Below are 20,210 nucleotides of genomic sequence, written 5' to 3'. Positions count from 1 at the left end.
CCTGTGCCCTGCACTGCACCAGTGCACCTGTTCCCAACAAACACACAAAGCACCCAAGAAGCCCATCATCTCACCGCATGTCCACGCAGTAGCGCCGCGCAGCAGCCATCCCAAGAAATTGTTCCCGGGCCGCTAGGCATGGTTCTGGTGTTGCACTGGCCTTGCCTGAGCACGTTAGCTCCCAGCCTAGCGTGGGTTTCTTTGGGGGGCCGCCAACGTTGCGTCGAGCCCGGCTGTTTCTTCTTTTTTTTCTAGTGTCTGATTCAGGAATACTGAGGCAATCGTCGATCTCGACTGTGGTGGATGCTTGCTCTTCACGATAGTGTAGCGGGGCATATTCTCTGTCTATGCTCCTAAGGATCACTGGTATCTATCTCGAGGAGCAGGGGGTGTTCGTTCCATCATGCGATACGGGAGTCGTGGCAGGCCGCCATCTCGATCCCGTCTCACCAACCCACCGAGATATCCGTATCTTTCTTTTCTGCTGACAGCCAGAAAAAGATCAATGCCTCTTACCGTGATGAAGAATCAGGCTGGCCCACCCCCATGGGCCCCCCAGTTGAGCTGCTGGCCCCCATGGCTTGGACCGGCCTGGGCTGGCCTGACCTGGCCTGACCTTGCCTGACCTTGGTTTCATCACCCACCACTCCATAGGGCTTACCAGCTCGGCTGACCTCTTGGCAAAAGCTCGGCTGACCTCTTGGCGCCAAGCCACTAGCAGGGATTTCAGACAGTACTTAACATATACCTGGACCCTAACCACTAACCCTAACCCTAGCCCCTAACCCTGACCCTAACCGCAGGGGGAGACCCCCTGCACCCCCCCTAACCCTAACCCTAAGCCCCTCGAACCGGTCTGGAACCAGTTCCAGACCGGTTCGAGGGGGCCCCCCTAAAAATCTCTAAGTCACTTAGAAGTCACTCGCTCATCTGACTAGCGTGATGTCAGATGAGCTCAAATTTTTAAGCCCTCTGATTGGTTGCAGCCACCCCTGTAACGCCCCACAGGTCAGGCTCCACCGGGCCTGACGGTCAGCCGAGCTACCAACCCCACTCCATAGCCATCATCACGATGTACCCTAGTACATACGGTACACTAGTACCTGGAGCTTGGAGCTGGATGGGGCTTGAGCTGAGACTTCATGCCTAGAAGCTTCCTGCACCTGCCCAGATGGATGCATGGCAGGCCGAGTCCTCGCAGCGGGAAGGAAGGAAGCTCGGAAGGGCCTCGAGATCCATGGGCTGGTAACCTGCCTTAGCTCTGCCGGTTTTCCCTTTTCCCTCATGTACCATACATAGTACTCTTCTTTTCCTTGTCCTTGCAATGCAATTCCCACATTGAACGGCGCTACCTGGTCACTGCTACTACCATTACCTACTGGGAAAGGTAGGTACGAAGTACAGCCCGGCATCATCTTCTCTAGCTCCCGCCTGCAAGTCTATTATTCCCTCCCCCCTTCGCTGACAGCATTGTTGTCTCTTACCATTTTAGATCTTGCCTTTTATTTTCTTCCACTCGTCTCTAAACTCTTTCTTCCTATCCTATTTCCTCTCCTGAACCTTCAGTCCTGAATTGGGTTTGCCCTGCACGGTTCCTCTACAGCTGTACGGTCTCCTGCCCCATCCCCCATGACTCCAAACTCTCCATATTAACCCCAGCTAGCCACAGCTCCAGCTCCAGCTCCAGCTCCAGCCCGCTGTTAATCGCCGATCCCCCGACCAACCCCTCGTCCACCTGCCTGGGCTGGGCCACCTGCCAGCAAGCCAGGCCTGCCCCTCCTCTCCAAACACGTGTGGGTGCATGCGCGCATCCCCCCTACTTCCTGCTGCCCAGCTCTGCGCGGGGCAGCTCTCCGTCCTGACAACATGATCCCAAGAACCATGGTGTCTAACGAGGTTCACCTGCTGCCCCTCAACGACGACGGCTCGCCCGACGTGGCCGGCCAGTATGTCTATATTGCGCCAAAGACACACGACCCCATCACCATCCGATTCACAATCGAGGGCACCTCCAGCATATGTCGCCATGGCAGCCTGTGGGTCAACATACCCGAGCAGGGACACGACTTCCAGCGTCACAAGTTCAGGGAGTTCCCGTATGTCATGACCACACTCCAGCAGCCGCCAACAGCTCCATGAGCTACCCCAGTGCTCAATTGACTTCTTGCTGACTGACTCATTTTCCAATTGCACCAGGCTGGTTCCCAATTTCACTCGCGACATAGAGATCTCTATTCCCATCTACCAGCCCGGCCCCTACACCTACTACATCACCTATGCAGCTCTCCCGAAGCTGTCCACCGAGCTCAAGGATGCCTCTGCTGGTGAAGCCAAGCAGAAAACCCCCCTCTACTACATCGATGTGGCCCCTCGCTTGACCTTGGACGGCTCACGGCTGCCGTTGCCCGCATTGTCCGTCTTCTCCATTCTCAGCAAATTCATGGGCAAGTACCCTCATGACTGGGAGAAGCACCTCGCCGGCATCAGCGAGAGGGGCTACAATATGGTCCACTTCACCCCTCTGCAGGTTCGCGGAGAGTCAAACTCGCCGTACAGCCTGTACGACCAGCTCTCATGGGACCCTGCAAGCTTCCCTGACGGCGAGAAGGATGTCCAGAAGCTGGTCGAGAGCCTGGAGCGGAAGCACTCCCTGCTGAGCTTGACGGATATCGTCCTCAACCACACAGCCAACAACACCGACTGGCTGCAGGAACACCCCGATGCTGGTTACAACTTGACCACTGCCCCCTGGTTGGAGTCGGCCTACCTGCTGGACACCAAGCTGCTTGATCTGGGTTATAAGCTGGACAAGCTGGGCCTCCCGACTGAGATCAAGGAGGTTGATGACCTTGTGAAGATCATGGGGTCAGTCAAGGATGTGCTGAGTGAGATTCGGCTCTGGGAGTACTACGTCGTCGATGTTGATCGCGACGCGGATGCTGGTGTCAAGGCGTGGTCTGAGGGGCGGGTCGACGAGGCCTCGCTGAAGCTGCCAACCGGTACCGTTGAGGAACAAGCTGCGTTTCTACGAGCTGGCCTCGACGGTATGAATCACCTCGGCGAGCGATTCAGGAGGAAGCTCAAGCCAGAAGTTGGTGCTGCCTACATAACCGAACTGCTTGGAAAGTTTGAGTCTGCAGATGAGGCGAAGAAGGCCGATGCACGGGCTAAGCTGGCGGCAGGACTGGATGTCATCAATGTCTCTTTCTACCAAGAGTATGACAGCGAGTCGGCCGTGATCCTCGATCAGCTCTACAACAGGATTAAGTACTGCCGCCTGGATGATCACGGTCCTAAGATGGGTCCGATCGGGGCAAAGAGCCCATTGATTGAGTCGTACTTCACCCGATTGCCTGAAAACGAGAAGACAGCCAAGCATAAGAAGGAAGATCTGGCGCTAGCGAACAACGGTTGGGTTTGGGGTGGCAACGCGCTTGTTGACAATGCCGGGCCCGACTCAAGAGTGTACCTCCGCCGTGAGGTCATTGTCTGGGGTGACTGTGTCAAACTGCGATATGGCAGTGCCCCCGAAGACAGCCCTTTCCTTTGGGACCACATGACCAAGTATGCTCGCACCTTGGCCAAGTACTTTGCTGGTTTCCGCATTGACAACTGCCACTCCACTCCGATCCACGTCGCCGAGCATATTCTGGATGAGGCCCGGCGGATCCGCCCAGATCTGTATGTGGTTGCGGAGCTTTTCTCCGGGTCCGAAGAAATGGACTACGTCTTCGTGAAGAGGCTCGGCCTCAGCTCGCTGATTCGTGAGGCGATGCAGGCTTGGAGCACCGGTGAGCTCAGTCGTCTGGTTCATCGGCATGGAGGGCGACCGATTGGCAGTTTCGAGGTGGACGAGATCTCCAGGAACGACAACAGGTCGCCCACCTCCCCAACAGGGCAGAACGGATCATCACAAAATGGTGATGCGGGCTTGACAAGGGAGATCATTCGCCGCATCAAGCCTGTGCCGGTGCAGGCGCTGTTCATGGACTGTACTCACGACAACGAGACACCCGCTCAAAAGCGCGATGCTCGGGACACTCTGCCCAACGCTGCGCTTGTGAACATGTGTGCCAGCGCCACTGGGAGTGTCATGGGCTACGATGAGATCTACCCCAAACTCGTCGATCTTGTCAGTGAGACGAGACTGTACCAGTCTGAATCATCCAACGGCAAGGAAATCAAAGTTGGAGGTGGCAAGAATGGTATCGGCGGTGTCAAGAAACTCCTGAACCAGATCCACACATTGATGGGCCAGGACGACTATGACGAGACATTCATCCACCATGAGGACCAGTACGTCACTGTTCACCGTGTTCATCCGGAGTCGCGCAAGGGATACTTCCTTATCGCACACACCGCCTTCCCAGGATACGGGAATGGCAACGGTGCTTTTAACCCCGTACACCTTGCTGGCACCAAAGTCAGGCACCTGGGAAGCTGGATGCTCGAGGTTGACTCAAGCGAAGAGGCCAAGAAGGAAGTTCTTAAGGACAAGAAATGGCTGCGTGGTTTGCCCAGCCGCGTCATCGACCTCCCGGGTGTCCGTATTGATGTCAAGGGAGACGACACCACGATCACGGTCCGTGACAAGTTCCCTCCTGGCAGTATTGCACTCTTCGAGACCTGGATCCCCGCTGCTGAGCACTCGGCGGGTCTGGATACCTTTGTCACGTCGGGGGCAAAGGAGGCGTATGGAGAGTTGGATCTCATCGATCTCAACTTCCTGCTCTACCGCTGCGAGGCTGAAGAGCGTGATGCCAGCGGGGGGAAGGACGGTGTCTATGACATTCCAGGTCATGGAAAGCTTGTGTATGCCGGCCTGCAGGGTTGGTGGAGTATTTTGAAGGACGTGATCCGGGACAACAATCTCGCACACCCGTTGTGCCAAAACCTCCGAGATGGGCAATGGGCTCTCGATTACACCATCGGCCGCCTCGAACGTGCCTCCCAGACTGAGCTGTATTCTCGTCTAGAGAAGCCAACCGCTTGGCTCAAGGAACGATTCGATGCGATTCGCAAGATCCCAAGTTTCCTCTTGCCGCGCTACTTTGCCCTCCTGATCCGGACTGCGTATATGGCCGCTTGGGAGCGCGGTATCTCCCTGATGAATGACAATGTGCAGAAGGGACAGTGGTTCTTGCAGAGCTTGGCCATGGTCAGCGTGCAAGAGCTCGGAGTCGTCAACTCCGGCTCCCTCTACCCCAAGACCCTGGTGCCCTCTCTAGCAGCTGGTTTGCCTCATTTCGCCGTTGAATGGGCGCGCTGCTGGGGGCGTGATGTCTTCATCTCCCTTCGGGGCCTTCTGCTCGGCACAGGACGATTTGACGAGGCCAAGGAACACATCCTTGCTTTTGCCAGTGTGCTAAAGCACGGGATGATCCCCAACCTGCTCGCTTCTGGTAACACTCCCCGGTACAACTCTCGCGACTCGATTTGGTTCTTTTTGCAGAATATCCAGGATTTCACCAAACTGGCACCAAATGGTCTCGACTTGCTCAAGGCAAAGACAAAGCGCCGATTCCTTCCCTACGATGACACATGGTTTGATGTTGAGGATCCTCGTGCGTATTCACAGGAGAGTACTATCGAGGATATTATCCAGGAGGCCCTGCAGCGCCACGCGGAGGGCATGTCCTTCCGCGAAGCTAATGCTGGCCCCCAGATTGACTCACAAATGAGCGACGCGGGATTCAATATCGACATTAAGGTGGACTGGGCAAATGGCTTCATCTTTGGCGGCAACCAGTCCAACTGCGGTACTTGGATGGACAAGATGGGCGAGTCCGAACGAGCGGGTTCCAAGGGTGTCCCCGGTACTCCTCGTGATGGCGCGGCTGTCGAGATCACCGGTCTGCTGTACAGCACTCTGCGCTGGGTGCAGGACCTGAGCGCTAAGGGCAAGTTCAAGTACAGCAGCGTGACGAAGGCTGACAAGTCAACAATCGGGTTCAAAGAATGGGCGGATTTGATCAAGGCCAACTTTGAGCGATGTTACTACGTGCCTCTGTCGAAAGAGGAGGACTCCAAGTATGATGTGAACCCGAACGTCATCAACCGTCGCGGCATCTACAAGGATCTGTACAGGTCTGGGAAGGAGTACGAGGACTACCAACTGAGACCCAACTACCCTATCAGCATGACCGCTGCCCCAGACCTTTTCGACCCAGAGCATGCCTTGCACGCGCTCGTGCTCACGGACGGCGCACTCCGCGGGCCAACGGGAATGGCGACCCTCGATCCTGCTGACCTCAACTACCGGCCGTACTACATCAACTCTGAGGACTCGACCGATTTTGCGACGTCCAAGGGCAGGAACTACCATCAGGGGCCGGAATGGCTGTGGCCCACGGGCTATTTCCTGCGTGCGCTGCTCAAGTTCGACCTTCTCCGCCGGGACCCTCAGGACAAAGAGGGCCGCACCGAGGCGTTCCAGCAGGTCACGCAGAGGCTGATGGGGGCCAAGCGGATGATCAAGGAGAGCCCCTGGGCCGGGCTGGCAGAGCTGACGCAGAAGAATGGGGAGTTCTGCGGCGACTCGGTAGGTTCTCAGATGCCCATGATAACATTGCGTGAAGAGTGTGTTTAAGGAGCGAGTGCTGACAAGATCCCAACAGTGCCCTACCCAATCCTGGTCGGCTAGCTGCCTGATTGACCTCTACATGGATGCCGCCGAGTACCAGAGCGGGGACGGCGTCGGGCTGAGCAAGCTGAGCATCTCGACCTGATGGACGGGCGCATAGAGAGGTGCGCATTTGGATATTCAGGGGCTGGCTTGCCGGTCAACAGCCTGAGGAAGTAAGTATCGGGGAAAGGAGGATATGAGGATGGAACTGATGACGGGAAGGAACTACATGAGTACACGACTGAACCCCCCAGACTGGGCGAACTGGTAAAAAAAGCAAGCGATCAACAAACATTTCAAATCATAGCATAGACAGGGTACGCATTCCTACCATCATACCTATAGATATCAAATGGAATTGTGGGCAAAAAAAAGTGTGAATACTTATATATGCTGCGGCTGATATGATAGTTCTGGGTACCCGAGGGTCTGTCTCTCTGATGCAGTCGCGGGCGGGCGGGAATAGCCCAAGATGCGGCCGCTCACAGCACACGACGCGTCAGGTTCCAGAGGGCTTTCTCCATTTCATCCTCCTACTGTGCAGCTTCACTTTTTTTCCCTCTCCCACGCGCACCAAAATACTTCAAATGAAAGCCAACCGGCCGCTAAAAATCGTCTCCTGTAGGTGGGGGTGTCGCGCAGGGCAAGGCCCAGGGGGAGTCCCTGGAGACCTTTTTCATGCAAATATGGATGGGATGGATGGATGGTGGCCGCCGCCCGGCGCAGCGCAGTCCCCCAGCGGCCTTGCGGAGCTGTGATCCATGCATTTATTTCATTCATCGTGGCGCCGCTGCTGGGACATCCCAGGCAGGCCATCTGGGCTTGGGGTGCCCCATGTCGAGCGAGCGAGCGAGGGTGAGATGAATCACAACACCCGGGCTCGTCATTTCAAATCCTGGGGAGCTTAATCCATCCTGTCGTGCCGGTTTGGGATGGGATGGGATGGTGTGGGTGTGGGTGTGCAGGTGTGGTTCGTGAAACCAACTCACTCGCTTCTCTTTCCCGGGTCATACATGCGTACTCTGTAGAGGGCCCCTTCCCCCGGTATGCTATGTATGCGCTCTTCTTACCTCGTCTTGCCTTCCTAAATCAGAAAGGGACATGGCTGACATTGGGCGTGTTTCTCTCTTTCTGCCTTGGCTCACATCATGACTTAGCTCCAAGACCCCCTCCCCCCCCCACCATCCAGTTCACAAGTTGAATGTACCCAAGTATGTATCCCGCAGCCCAAAATCGAGAGCCGTCGGTCCGTAGGACAGTCACGATACGATGCAGGGGGCGGGCGCTGGATGCCCGCATATGCTGTGCAATGGACGCGTGGGGGCGATGAAGTAAGTGAGAGCTGAAATCCTCCCACCCACCACACCTCCCACCCACAGATGCGCAGGTACAGGGAGGAAGGAGTGGAGGTTGGCAGGTTCAGGTTATTGATATTGAGACTGTATATAGATGATATGATGCCTGTAGCCAGTAGAGACAAGACTAGGAGATTCGTAGTGTGAGGAGTGCTCTGGCGATGAGTGGCGTGCCGGGGGATGTTAACAAGACTTCTCTTGTACCTCTCCCCCCTCAAGCTTCACAAACAAGGCCGATAGATAACAAACCACATTGTTGAGTTTGTTAGGATAATCCCCTCCTCCACTTCTCTCGTTCCCTTGTCCCCCTTCCAAAAATCAAGACCGATAGCCGTAGCCTCAGCCCCCCACGGTAAAAACGCCTCCTGGGTGCAGTACGGACGGACGTGTCGTCGCCTACACTCTGGAAATAGCCAAAAACCAAAAGACAATAAACGCCGGCCCGCCCTTTTCTTTTTGGAGGTATCCCGACCCAGTAGTCTGGCCAGTCGGACCACACAACCTGCTCGTTGAGACCGTTTCTCGGATGCAGGCGTGTGTCCGGAATGACATGTAGAGAAAACAAATGCAGCAGCCTCTTCGAGAAGCTGTTTACCCTCCCGAGGAGCCCCTTAATAGTCGTAGATAATCGGCCGAGTCATTACTGTTTTCCTTGTTTCCTCCCTTCTTCGCTGGTCCGCTGCTTGCCAATCCACTCTAAGTCCTGACACGCCACTTGTCCTTGGTCTTGGCCGGCTTCTCCGTCTCGTAGACGTTGGCTTCGGAAATACTGGCGGGCATAAAGACGCCGGGCCGCCCGGGGTGCATGGAGCCGTCGGAGCGCGTGGGCGTCCCGCCGGGCACGCCGCCTCCGTAGGGGTTCTGGCCGGAGCTCGTCCGCTGGGCGAGGTTCTTGCCAAGGGCGTACTGGCGGTCCCTCTTGCGCAGGTAGGAGCGCCGCCAGAAGGCAGCGCCGATCCAGATGCCTGCGATGCCGAGGACCATGACGATGATGAAGACGACCCAGCGCCAGTGGCCGTCGAGCCTGTTGGGGTGGTGCATTAGTCTATTGATTCATGACGGATATTGTGCGGGGCCAGCCAGAGGAAAAATGCTTACCAAGTACCGCCACCACCGCCTGAATTTGAGCTCGATGAACTGCTGGAGCTCCCGGAGCTGCTGGACGAGGAGGAGCTGGCTACCTCGGCGATGTTGCCGCACAGGCCCTTGTACCAGTCGGTGAGGCTGGCGAGGCCCGAGGGATCTGCGGCGCAGGCGGCATCGCAGGGGCCTGCTGTTGTGGTCGAGTATGGGGCGAGGCGGGCATCGGAACAGAAACAGGCGTCATAGGCTGAGGCGTCGGCTGTTGGTGCGGCTGGGGGCACACAGGCACCGTTCACGTCGTAGAGGGGGCCACAGCTCGACACGCAGGCGGGTAGCGTCGAGAAGGGGACGATGGTCGTTTGCGCTGTGGGGAGGAGAGGCAGGTCAGTCAGGTGGACAGAGGTGGAGCAGCGAGTGCATCATCAGATTCAGGTTTGAGGTAGCCCCTCGTCTGGGGTCAAGGCTAGGGTGAAGGGGAGAAAAGTGTTGGCTGCGAGGGGCCAAGGGAGGCGAGGCAAAGCCGAGAGGAAGGGACAACATACCCATCGTGAAGGTTAAAAAAGACTAGATATTACAGATGGTGACAATATTGTCTGGTGTTGATATATTCGGTTCAATGCAGACGGCCGGTTGGATACAAGAACTCGTGGCGTGCAGCCGAACAGAATGGGTGCCGGAACCAGCGCGTGGTTGTGTCTTGCTTGGAACAATGTATGTCGCGTATGGTATGTAGTGGTATGTACGTTGGAATGCTTCGTGTCAATCGTCGCCTCTCGGTATTATCATGTACGGTGTTCGGTGGCGAGGCACCCCTAGATCGTGCGCGCCCTCTATGGAGGTGTGCCGAGTCTATGTCAACGTCGAAGTCAAAGGCGAAGTTCAAGCGTTGGTTTGTTGTCGCGTCGGGCCTCCGGTGTGGCGCTGGTGTGCAGCGGTTCGAAAGGGAGGAAGCGTTGGGTCGAGTCGAGTCAAGTCGCGGGGAGTCCGAGGGGGTTGGGGTTGGAGGAGGACTGGGACGGGAAGGCACACACACTATGGGATGACCACGATGACGAGGATGATCAAGTTGTGTCCCTGAGCTGCCTGGTTGCGTTTGAATGCAGTCTGTGCGGGAGAGGCCGTCGGATCCGTGGATTCCAAGGTTGGTATGGGATGGATGGGATGGATGGGACGGGCTGGGCGGGTTGGCTGGCTGGGTTGGAAAGCGGATTCTGGAGCTGGATTCGGAGAGCTCTGGATTGTGGATGGCTGGAGGATGTGTCGAAGGGCTACTTGGCGCAGCAGTAATGGTCGGGCAGAAGCGAGTGAAACCTGTACGTCTTCTCTTTTTCTCTTGTATTCTTCTTCTCTTGACGGCGGGATGATGATGCACCGTCTACAGTAACGAGCGTGGTGTGGTGTGTAGGGGAAGTCGTTGACGAGAGCCAGAGCCCATGAGAGGGAGGACGGAAGTGACGGACTTGGTCGGGTGGGGGGCAGAGTATCGTATGTGTGTGGTACACGAAGGGCAGGTTATTAGCGTGGCTTAAGACACGATGACAAGAAAAGGTCAAGACAAACAAGAGAGGCGCAGGTACAGGCTCGCCTTGGAAGGGAAGATGGATTAATGGCCTGGAGTCCTGCCCTCCTGCCCTCCTGCCCTCCTGCCCTTCCACACCAACACAGGCGTACTTCGTACCTGCCGCCCATTCCATGCATCCATCCAGGCATCCCAATCGTCCATCAGTCATTCCATTCCACCATCCAGAGAGGGCCCAGCCACGGCTGTCCCTGTCTCCGCCCCCTGTCAGCCCGGGGGGCGCTGGGCCACAGGCGGTCAAGTGTGGTCAAGTGTGGTCGGGTGGGTGACGACACCCCGGCTAACACGGCCTCGATTGGGCGGGAAGGAAGCAGATGGGGCCTGGGGGCCCCGACCTCCCCTGCCCCCCAGTCTTAATCAGTGGTTCGCTAAGCCTGTGCCGGATTTAGCCCGTCTTGCCTGCTTGCCAGGCTTGCCAGGCTTGCCCAGGCCTGCCCCGTCCGATTCGCCTTGTTAGCTAAGCATTTCTCTTCTTGCTCCACCACACCAACTGACTGGCAGCTCCCATGTCCGCATGCTACTCTGCAGTTTTGCGTTTGCGGCTAGCGAAAACCAATCCATCCCATCTCTCGTCTTCTCACGTCACCTGCACTCGGTCAATAATACGCCCACTACTAATGCCAATGTCCCAAGATCCCAAATACGACCAGGTACGAGAGACGAGAGACGAGAGACGAGAGACGAGAGACGAACACACGAACAGGACCCGGTTCCAGCAGTGCGGGCACGGGCACGGCTGGCTGGCACGCATTCAAGGCCGTCTTCTTTTTTCTTCTTCGACGACCCACAGAACGTTTGCCGATCACTCAAGCAGACCCTGCAGGGCACAACACAGATACGGACGGAACTCATGCAACTTTAATTCCATCCAATTCAACCTGCTCCAAGTAGACAAGCCGTGAACCCACAAATCCGCCGGCGCGGATGGGGCCTTGGCCACTTGCAAATTCGACTCAGGCAGTTGTCAGAAATCTTGATTGCATCTTGACTACTTAACGGAGTCCCGCATGGGCATTACCCCAATCCATGCTCGCATTCCAGGCCCGATCGAGGGAGACCCCGGCCGCTGGGCAGATGAAGCAACTCCACAACGTCTGTTAGAGAATTGGGGGAAATGGCTGCAAACTGGCAAGCCACCAAGTCTCACTTGAACCAGTTGACAACTCCCAACGTCGCGAACGGACCTGGACAGTCGCAAACAATCCACACAATGGGCGGTGCAACTGCTCAGCACCCTGGATGCTCCCTCTCTCCCCTGTGATCATCTGGGTACGGGTACGGCACAGGAGATCACCCCCCTGGGATCGTTGGCTCCTGTCCCCCCCCCCCCAGGCGGTCTGGGCCGCCTTGGGCAAAATCGATCTCAGGTGCCGCCTAGCCGAGCGTGCGTGCGCGTCCCCGGCTTGGTCCTGTGTGATCTTTGCCTTATTACCCGTGTTTCCCAACCTCTTGTGGTGCGGTAATGCGGCGTTCCTGGGCCAAGCACGTCAGCTTATAGTGGTCCTTTCGTCTATGGTGCTGACCTTATTATTCTTTCCGTGGCATCAGGTACATACACGCCTCCGGTCACCCTTCCTTCGCAATTGAATATCATCATCACTGTTGAGGTCACAGACTCCCCTGGACTTGTTCCTGGTGGGACTCCAAGGCGGGGCGAGGGGGTTTCTTGGTGCTGCTGCTCGGCTGCGAGAGCATCCTCCTCAGAACGGTCGTACGCGCCTTGTAGTGGTGTCAGTCCATCACCCCCGTTTCGTGGCTCAAGCCTCGCGGAGGCGTGCTCGCTTGGCGGTTTGGTTCTGTGACGCGCGAGCTAAGCTCGGCCCGGCCGATCCCTTCTCGACCGGAGCTGGTCTGCCTGCAGTGCAGATCAGGTCCTCCGTTTCTCTGCGCTGCAGGATTCGCGGATGTGGCTGTGGACTGCCGTGAGCTCCTAACTATGCTTACTCTTACTAGTAGGCTTGAGGTCTCCCATGAATTTAACGACGTGATGGCATACGCCCTAAGCTAGAGCTCGACCTCTGAATCGAGCACCTTGAGTGCGGTGTACACGTCGATGCCGATGTACGGCGCGCAATCTCAATACTGTCATGAGCCGAGCTGCCCCCGAGGCCCACAGCTGTGTTGAACGAGGGCGGTGCGAGCCGCTCTGGGAGGATGGTGTTGATCGGCGAGGGTTGGAAGACAGCATTTGCCACTCGAGGACGAAGCGGTCTCCCAAGGTCATTGGCCTGCCACTCGCTCTTGCTCTTCTATATAGCGGTCTGATTACCTGGATGTTCTTTGCCTTGAGTTGTTATAGGACCCGGCTTGAACATGAACGGAAACGCTCTGTACCAGCTTTCTGATGATAACACCGAGGCCATCAGATGTACAAGCGCCCTTCGCATGGAGATATGACCCTGTGTTGTTCGGTTCCAAATCCAAGATGCAATACAACTTCCCCACAGTCTATCATTATACCTTCCAGCATTTCGGGAGTCGCGGGCATCGCGCCCCATCTGACCTTGGATGTTGCCATCTCATGGCGCAAGACCATCTCCTCTCCTTCCGTCATGGCGTCTGATGGCAGCTGTAGCTCATCCTCGTCCGCTGCCTGCTGCTGCTCGGTGATACCCGGTGGTTGTGTCCCGAGGCCGACAGAAGATCCAAGTTGGTCAGCGGGCCCGGACGATTCAGAACCGACAGCGGTGCTTTGAGTTGAAGTTGCACCAAGAGACCCCGACACTGATATCGAACCGGTGCCCATATCCCTCGATATTACGGACACATTGCTGCCACTAGACACGTCGCTTTGTACAGTGATAGGGGCGTGGCACGCAGCGGACAGTACCAACGAGCTGGAGCCCCCACAGACCATGTCAACCGGTATCCTGCGGAGGCTGAAGAGTGCAAGAGAAATGCAAAGTACTGCAGCAACGACGAACAGGGCGAGGAATGCGGACCCAGACACGCCAACGGCTACGTAAGAGCCGTCGGAGACGCCAAAGCTGGAAGCGATCGAGTTATCCTGCTTGCGATTTGCCCAAAACCCTCGGCAGCGTCAATAGGGGTCAACTGGTGTGGCAAGCAGGTTGATTGACTGGGCTACATACCGCCTTCTATGATGTTTAGGAATATTGCGCTTGAGAGAAGCCAATGGAGGACAATGCTTATAGCTATGAGCGGGATGCTGTACTTGTAAGGCAGCTGGAGGCGATAGCTGCTGATTTGATCACCCTTCGGGTCGGATACCCGCAACGGTTTGTAACAGCGACTGTATGAGCTAAACTCTTCCTCGATTTGTATCCGCGTGATAAACGAGTTCAGGGTGTAATAACAGGTAGACAATATGGGCTGAGATATGTTTGCCATGAGTAGAGCGCCAAGGTAGGAGAATTGAATCGATATGTTTGTCGTAGAGGATTTGCCGAACGCTCCAGTCCTACGCAACTTGGATAATCAGCAACCCCATAGCTTCATATTCAAATTATCTGAAAGGTTACAAAATTTCAAAGGAAGGGTCCCGGAGTATCACTTACAGCGCAGGTGCACCGTTGCTAGTTACAATCGAGCCAAGGCCGATGGCGAGGAGAACCATTCCGCCCGTCAGAATACTGTAGGTCCACGTCCAGACCGCCTTTGGGAGAATTGATTTGAAGCGACGGGAGCGTGGTTTCCATTTCCGTGCTCTTGGGCCACTCACAATACCAGAGACCGGCAAGTTTGCTATGCTCTTATTTTCGAGACGGTCCGCGTCGGCGAAGCTCAACGTGGCCAGTCTTGCCGTATTCGGATCAGGTTGTGAGATAAAGGAGGCTATCGCGTCACCAGGAGTGACCAGGGAGTCGTGCCTGAGTTTGGAGAGAACTGCGACGCATATGCAGCCTTTCACAAAGACGCAACCAATGACGATGAGAAGCAGTGGCGGCACAAGTCCAATTTTGCAGACGTAGTCTGGGTTTGGTTCGGCCATGCAATGCTTCACGACCAACTCGTTGAACTTGGTATTGTATCCAAAAGAAGGAGGTACAGACATCCCAGGTGGTCGAAAGGAAATTGTCCAGTTGTCCTGAAGCTTTGTGGTGTTTATCCAGTCAACACCACTCGGCTCTCCCAAGGCCCCCGAGCATCCCGTAGGCGGGTTGAGACTATCATTGGCCCGGAATGGCTGAGAGGAAGTACAAATTTCGGGCATCCAGGCATCCCATGGATTACCATGTCTCCAAAGTTGGCACGAGGTCGAATACCATAGTGAGTTCAAGCGGCTCGGGGGTATTTGGGGATCCCAGAACTGCGAGAGGTTCCTAGCTGCATTCCCGCTGAAGTTGAAAACCTCGGACCGAGTCCAGCCAGCTATCTCGTCAACAATGACGACCACATCGCGGTATTCTTGCCTTGGTTTACAAAACCTGTAGCTTTCGAAGCATTCCGAGGGCGACAAAATTCTCCATGACGAAGAGTTCTGTGCTGCATTTGCGATGCCCACATCTGCCAGCGAGGTATTTTGTATTCCGTAACCCAAAGAGCCCGAGGATATAAGAGTGTCACCGTCTCGTGCACCTGCGTTGATGTAGAGATCTGAATAAGTGCAGCCCAAGTGTGATTCATTTGGTGCAGCCGGACAGCTAGAGCCAGCAGCAGCCAGGCTGGCGCCCGGCGCGAAATAATCGACAGTGTGATTCACAAATCCCGAGCTCGCGATCGTGAGATGCCAATCTGACCCTTCGTATTCTGTCGAGAAAATGGCACTGTTGAAAAACAGATGGATCGGGGTGGAGCTTAGGAATAACCCGACCCAGGCGATGACTTTGAACCAAGATAAGCAGCCGAGATTCTTGTAAGAGGACACGCCAATCTCTAAAGAGTGAAGAGACCGGTGTGCATGGTCAATTTCAGTCCGCGTGGGTGAGCTAACCACCTGCATGAAGAAATTCGACGAAGCGAGAACACAAGTCGAAAAAATATTGATGACGAGTTGAAGGAATAACTCAAGACCGTCTGAGGTGCTACAATTGCCCCGGAACAGAATTCTGACGGCCATGGGAGTACTCCCTGGTCGTGTTGTCGTCGCTACTATGAGTGCTATGAGCATGATAAGTCCGCAGGAACAGATCACCGACACGTTGAGGATGCCAAGGCGACGCCATCGTTCCTTTGGGAGCCGTTCGGAGAGGCCCATGATGAAACGTATGAAGATGTATCATTGGCTCACATCTATAGACGAGGTCTGCTCCCGACTACAGGTTGATATAATCGCTCTACTACCCCTGCCAGTGGTCTACGCATTCATCAAATTGCACCCCCGAACGCCAATTCGAGATGCATTGGCCCTGGTCGCCTCAATAACGGCTGTGGTCCTTCTCGTGCCCCGGGAGGATCGATGAACGAAAGTACAAAGTACGTCATGCTGAGGCGTAAACGGACCACCCAGGAGCCATGTGTAACTATCTTACTTCACCGGCGTGGGTAATGGTGCATACATCGGAATACTAGCATATATCACATATTGCTTTTTTTAGCCACAGTGTCTCATGGACGCCGTCCCCCCCCCCACCAACCATTTAATCGTGTGGAAGTACTTCCTTTGTAAACTGTGAAGCCGTGAACAATTATAGACAAAGACCATATGACGGATGTACCTTGACTTTTTATCTTGTTCCGCCAACTAGAGCCGCGTGGCAGGCCAGAGACTCAAGATGTCGTCACTTAGGGACCAGCATAATAATTTCGCAGGTGTTAGGCACCTTGGGGGCTGCTTCAAGTTGAAGCAACGGAACTATAAGATGATCTGAGCTTCGCATCACAGAGAGCCTCTCCTTCTACTGTTCCGGCAGCGTTTATCATTTCACCTCACTGGGATAGACAACCCATAGAACCAATCCCACAAACACATAGCCCGAAAGAGATCCTAGCTAGGTACATTTGAAATCCTCATGTTGGACACCTTACTATAGGACACCCTCCTGTGGAACACCGTCCTATTGGAAATCATCCTACAGGGTAGGCCTATTGACGGGAGCCCTCAGCATGGAATCTAGAGAATAGGTCGCTAGGTAAGTAACGCCTCCAATGAGACTCTTCGGGGTATATTCCAACATAATGAGAGACATTATGTCCGGAAATCACAAGAGCTCCACAACGACGTTGCTGAGCCGGTTGAATGTGTCTGTGTTACTGTCAGAATCTACCTGATTGCGCGCCTGTATGTCCGTTGCAGTGAGCAGTATAGTGCGAATGTGGGCAGAGCGCCACTTCCATGGGCATGGGACTTCTCGTGCATCAATGCATCTAGTCGTATTTAGTGATGACTTGATCTAGTGGCTTATGTGTCTCACACTGCCGATCCCGACAGCCAGCCAGCCACAGATAACTTGAACATCACACCCGGCGTTGCATCGCTCGTCGGACGTCCCCGGCGTACTAGACCCTATGGCTCCCTATATTTCATTATGAGGTCGCATAGGAAGAGAAATATGCTTTCCCTTACGGCTTCAAGTTGTCTTCTCCTGGCACATCTAGGGCTATTAGATACTAAACTTGCAAACTGCCCAGCTGGTCCGCTTGTCGGCTACCCTGTTCTGCCTTCAAGCTTGAAAACACTATCAAAACAAACCCCCCTTTTATGGTTTCTCATGCTAGTGGCTTTCCTTCTGAGAGATACCTCGTTGCATGTTTCGATGTTATCCCACACAATGTCTAAATGGCTTCAGAGCATCAACATTGGCAGACTTGGAACTTTTCATGCGTTTTCTATTTCTTCATCGTATCATCGTCTCTTACGAATTTCACGCATTTTCCTCTGTTTGCTTAGATTCCTCTTTGGGTTTTTCTTCGGCCTACAAGGGTTCATAGATGTCAATGGGATTCGGCTTATGAACGCAAAGATCTTCACGTACTTTGTGGTATCAGTAAGGTTGCCTCACAAAACATGACACCTGTCCAAAGCTCATTCTCCTAAATAGACGATGATTAGTGTCTCTACGGACTTCTGCGAAATATTAGGCAGCGACACGCATTGGATGCTCCCACACTTGCCTTTGGTTGGCGAGATTCTAAACGGCCTTGGCATAATCTTTCACAGCGCCATGTGTTTTTGGCTATCTGCCATTTTCTCCGCTGTCCCTTTCGGGCGAAACATTGCTCGAGCCGAGCAGATAATAAACGGGGTTATATTGCCATTTCTTATGTAAGTGAAAAAGATGACTTATCAGGCCATTCACCATGATCTCCAATCTTTGCTAAATAGAACGTTGAAGCGTTTCTAGCGGTCTGATCACTTATCACATGACGATAAAGCTTGAAGAGAAGAAGATTTTACGTCGGAACTATCGAGAAGGAATCCGACCGGTTGTTGTGTTCACCGAATCTGGTGACCCCGTTGCTTACTTCCCTCGGATCGGCTCCGAAATACCAATGATGTCTCTAGATTCTCTGTGCCAATTACAAGACCCAGATTAAGAGATGGACAAGACTTTTCAACCATAGCCTCAGTCGAGAGAGATTCATGGCCAAGATTTCTCTCTAACTTGAAGATGGTTTGGTGAGCGCCGGTTGCTCAAAGCGGCTTGTAATATGGGAAAACGTGCCTCCAGCCTGCGACTAGAAGGAGGGGGGAGAGCCGAATCGAGAGCCCGATTCGTGGTCCAATCCCTTCGTCGGCTCCCACAGCGAGCTCCACCAGAGGGGATACCCCACAAGACTAAATATACTATGCTAGGGCTGTCGTTAATGGGGTCTCATGCCAGTTTCATGGCGTCTCTTTCCTTCACTTTAGATTGTCTTTCCTTGTCTTTGAAATACGTTTTCTCCTGTGGTGACTTTCCTGCTTTGTCTCGCAGAGTAAACCTCCAGAGAGGAAGCGGGTATATGCCAACTGGATTAAGCTGTATCGAGACTACCTCACGAGGATAGGAAAATCCCACGATTACTCCGAGGCAGCTAGTCAAGAAAAGTGAGGCATTTAGGTTGGCTTTCGCCCGTGTATGGTCCGAAGAGTGGTGTATATAGAGTTCTTGGTCTCCATCTAAGCCTTCATGGAAATATATCAATTATTTTCAAGTTTATCTCTTCCACGGCCTTTTCAGTGTTCTTAGTAATAGTTTCGCACCCCCTAAAACTTCCCAAGAATTGTGGAGTCGTGAAGCACTGATGCACGGGTCGACTTTTCTCGAGACACCTGGGCAGGATTGCATGAGATTTGTAGCGCATTGTCATGTGGAACGCAAGCAAGCAGTGCCAGAGTTACTGGTACCGAGATGTCCCAGTATTCATTGAAAGGTCCTCCCCCAGCTGCGAAGTCTCCACCAATTGAGAAGATAGAAGCCACGAAGGTATATGGCACGATCACTGTGGTGGGCTTGATGAGTTGCCCGGCACTTCTCGCTGCTTGTCCGTGACGAACAGTTGCTCGAAGGCCGTACGTTGGGCCTTCCGGATGGCTGGCAATGTCCGTCTGCATCTATGTCGACTTATTTCATGGTAGACCCTGGGTCTTTTGTCTCCTAAAATTCGGGAAACTACATACCCTAGGGTATTTTGACAGGCACGCTCGTTGATAAATTGGCGAGCGACCACGCGCCTCATCGACGACAGACGTGATGCTTATGCCTCCGTGACCACGGCCTTAATCAAAATGCCGTGATGTCTGTCTTTTAATAGTCCCCCTTCTTCTCTTTTGAATTGAGCCCCGAAGATGGCCGGGATGATTTTGACAAGGAGCCAGGAATCCCACAGGACAAGGAGGGGCTTTTTTGTCGGGGGATACTGACGAGCTTGCCATGGACATCCTCCTCTGTTCGATTGAGTCGGTGCCATGCACCAACTTTTTTTTTCAGACACTAGATTCCTTCAGTCTGTCTGAAGAAAGAGCTTCAGCGACTGCTTAAGAGATGAGAACTTGAAATCTGAAATGGCATGACTTTTACAGCGGGGCCTGGCATCTCATTCGTTTGTGTGGAAACTGACACAAGTGCATGCAGCTCTTGATCGCTTTCGCGCAGGTGCATACATGTTTGAATCGCATTTCTGCTTCCAAGGTTTACGAAAATCTCTTCAAATGCCTCTGGCAATGAGGCGAAGAGGAGAAGTATCTCCATCTCAACGACAAGCCCCAACTAGTGCTCAAAAGTCCTCGCATCCTCGCCTCTTGATTGACTTGGCTGCCGAGCTGCTACACAGTAGAAAAGGGATCTTGGTAACCAATCAAACCCTTCATGGAGGCCCTGGTCGGCTCCGTCGAGGGTAAAGAGTGCCGGTGACTACTGTGCCTGACTCATTGGACCGCGACACGCGTTCCTTTGGCCGTGTTTGTTTGGACAATCGCAAGCAAGCTTCAAACGCGAAATTCTCAATGCGGCACAAGCCAGTTGAGGCTGTCCAAATGGCCTGCTCCTTGCAACATCCAACTATTCGAACGGTTCGCATCAACAGCTGATTCATACAAAAAAGTCTCGAAGAAGCAAAAGCTCTGCGTCCTGAGCGGGCGAGGTTGCAATCTCGCCCTGAAATGCAGGGTCCTTGCAAGGGTGACCGTGGTATCGGATGCCGAGAACGAATGAGGTGTACAGCTATCGACCCACACGACCGCCTC

The 20,210-nt window shown here is 54.3% G+C and overlaps 3 protein-coding genes across 3 annotated transcripts; 1 reads left to right on the top strand and 2 right to left on the bottom strand.

The window, feature by feature from the left end:
• Positions 1-1,306: 1,306 nt before the first annotated feature.
• Positions 1,307-6,999, top strand: KVR01_013520 (bifunctional 4-alpha-glucanotransferase/amylo-alpha-1,6-glucosidase). The gene is made up of 5 exons (XM_044788824.1): positions 1,307-1,433; positions 1,493-1,605; positions 1,664-2,096; positions 2,197-6,541; positions 6,618-6,999. The coding sequence occupies exons 3-5, from the start codon at positions 1,867-1,869 to the stop codon at positions 6,726-6,728; spliced, it is 4,686 nt and encodes a 1,561-aa protein (XP_044637448.1). The 5' UTR covers positions 1,307-1,433; positions 1,493-1,605; positions 1,664-1,866; the 3' UTR covers positions 6,729-6,999.
• Positions 7,000-7,957: 958 nt separating this feature from the next.
• KVR01_013530 (uncharacterized protein) lies at positions 7,958-10,686 on the bottom strand. Its single transcript, XM_044791563.1, has 3 exons — positions 9,606-10,686; positions 9,079-9,427; positions 7,958-9,004 (listed from the first exon to the last, which is right to left on the bottom strand). The coding sequence occupies exons 1-3, from the start codon at positions 9,607-9,609 to the stop codon at positions 8,677-8,679; spliced, it is 681 nt and encodes a 226-aa protein (XP_044637458.1). The 5' UTR covers positions 9,610-10,686; the 3' UTR covers positions 7,958-8,676.
• Positions 10,687-11,184: 498 nt separating this feature from the next.
• On the bottom strand, positions 11,185-14,657 carry KVR01_013556 (uncharacterized protein; the record flags this gene model as incomplete). The annotated part of the gene is made up of 5 exons (XM_044790883.1): positions 11,185-11,208; positions 13,077-13,238; positions 13,404-13,672; positions 13,735-14,071; positions 14,337-14,657. The coding sequence occupies 5 exons, from the start codon at positions 14,655-14,657 to the stop codon at positions 11,185-11,187; spliced, it is 1,113 nt and encodes a 370-aa protein (XP_044637484.1).
• Between the last annotated feature and the right edge of the window lie 5,553 nt (positions 14,658-20,210).

The sequence above is a fragment of the Diaporthe batatas genome (assembly GCF_019321695.1).
Source record: "Diaporthe batatas strain CRI 302-4 chromosome Unknown Contig00028, whole genome shotgun sequence".
In the NCBI taxonomy this organism is placed as follows: Eukaryota; Fungi; Ascomycota; class Sordariomycetes; order Diaporthales; family Diaporthaceae; genus Diaporthe; species Diaporthe batatas.
Note: the sequence above shows the minus strand (reverse complement) of the source record. Positions and strands in the feature narration are given on the sequence as shown.

Bases quoted from the DNA above. Each gene is read 5' to 3' on its own strand.
- KVR01_013530 (XM_044791563.1), bottom strand. The intron at 9,005-9,078 runs GTAAGCATTTTT...CCACCCCAACAG, and splicing joins GGCGGTGGTGGCGGTACTTG to GCTCGACGGCCACTGGCGCT.
- KVR01_013520 (XM_044788824.1), top strand. From the start codon at position 1,867: ATGATCCCAAGAACCATGGTGTCTAACGAGGTTCACCTGCTGCCCCTC. The intron at 2,097-2,196 runs GTATGTCATGAC...CAATTGCACCAG, and splicing joins CACAAGTTCAGGGAGTTCCC to GCTGGTTCCCAATTTCACTC. The intron at 6,542-6,617 runs GTAGGTTCTCAG...AGATCCCAACAG, and splicing joins GGGAGTTCTGCGGCGACTCG to TGCCCTACCCAATCCTGGTC.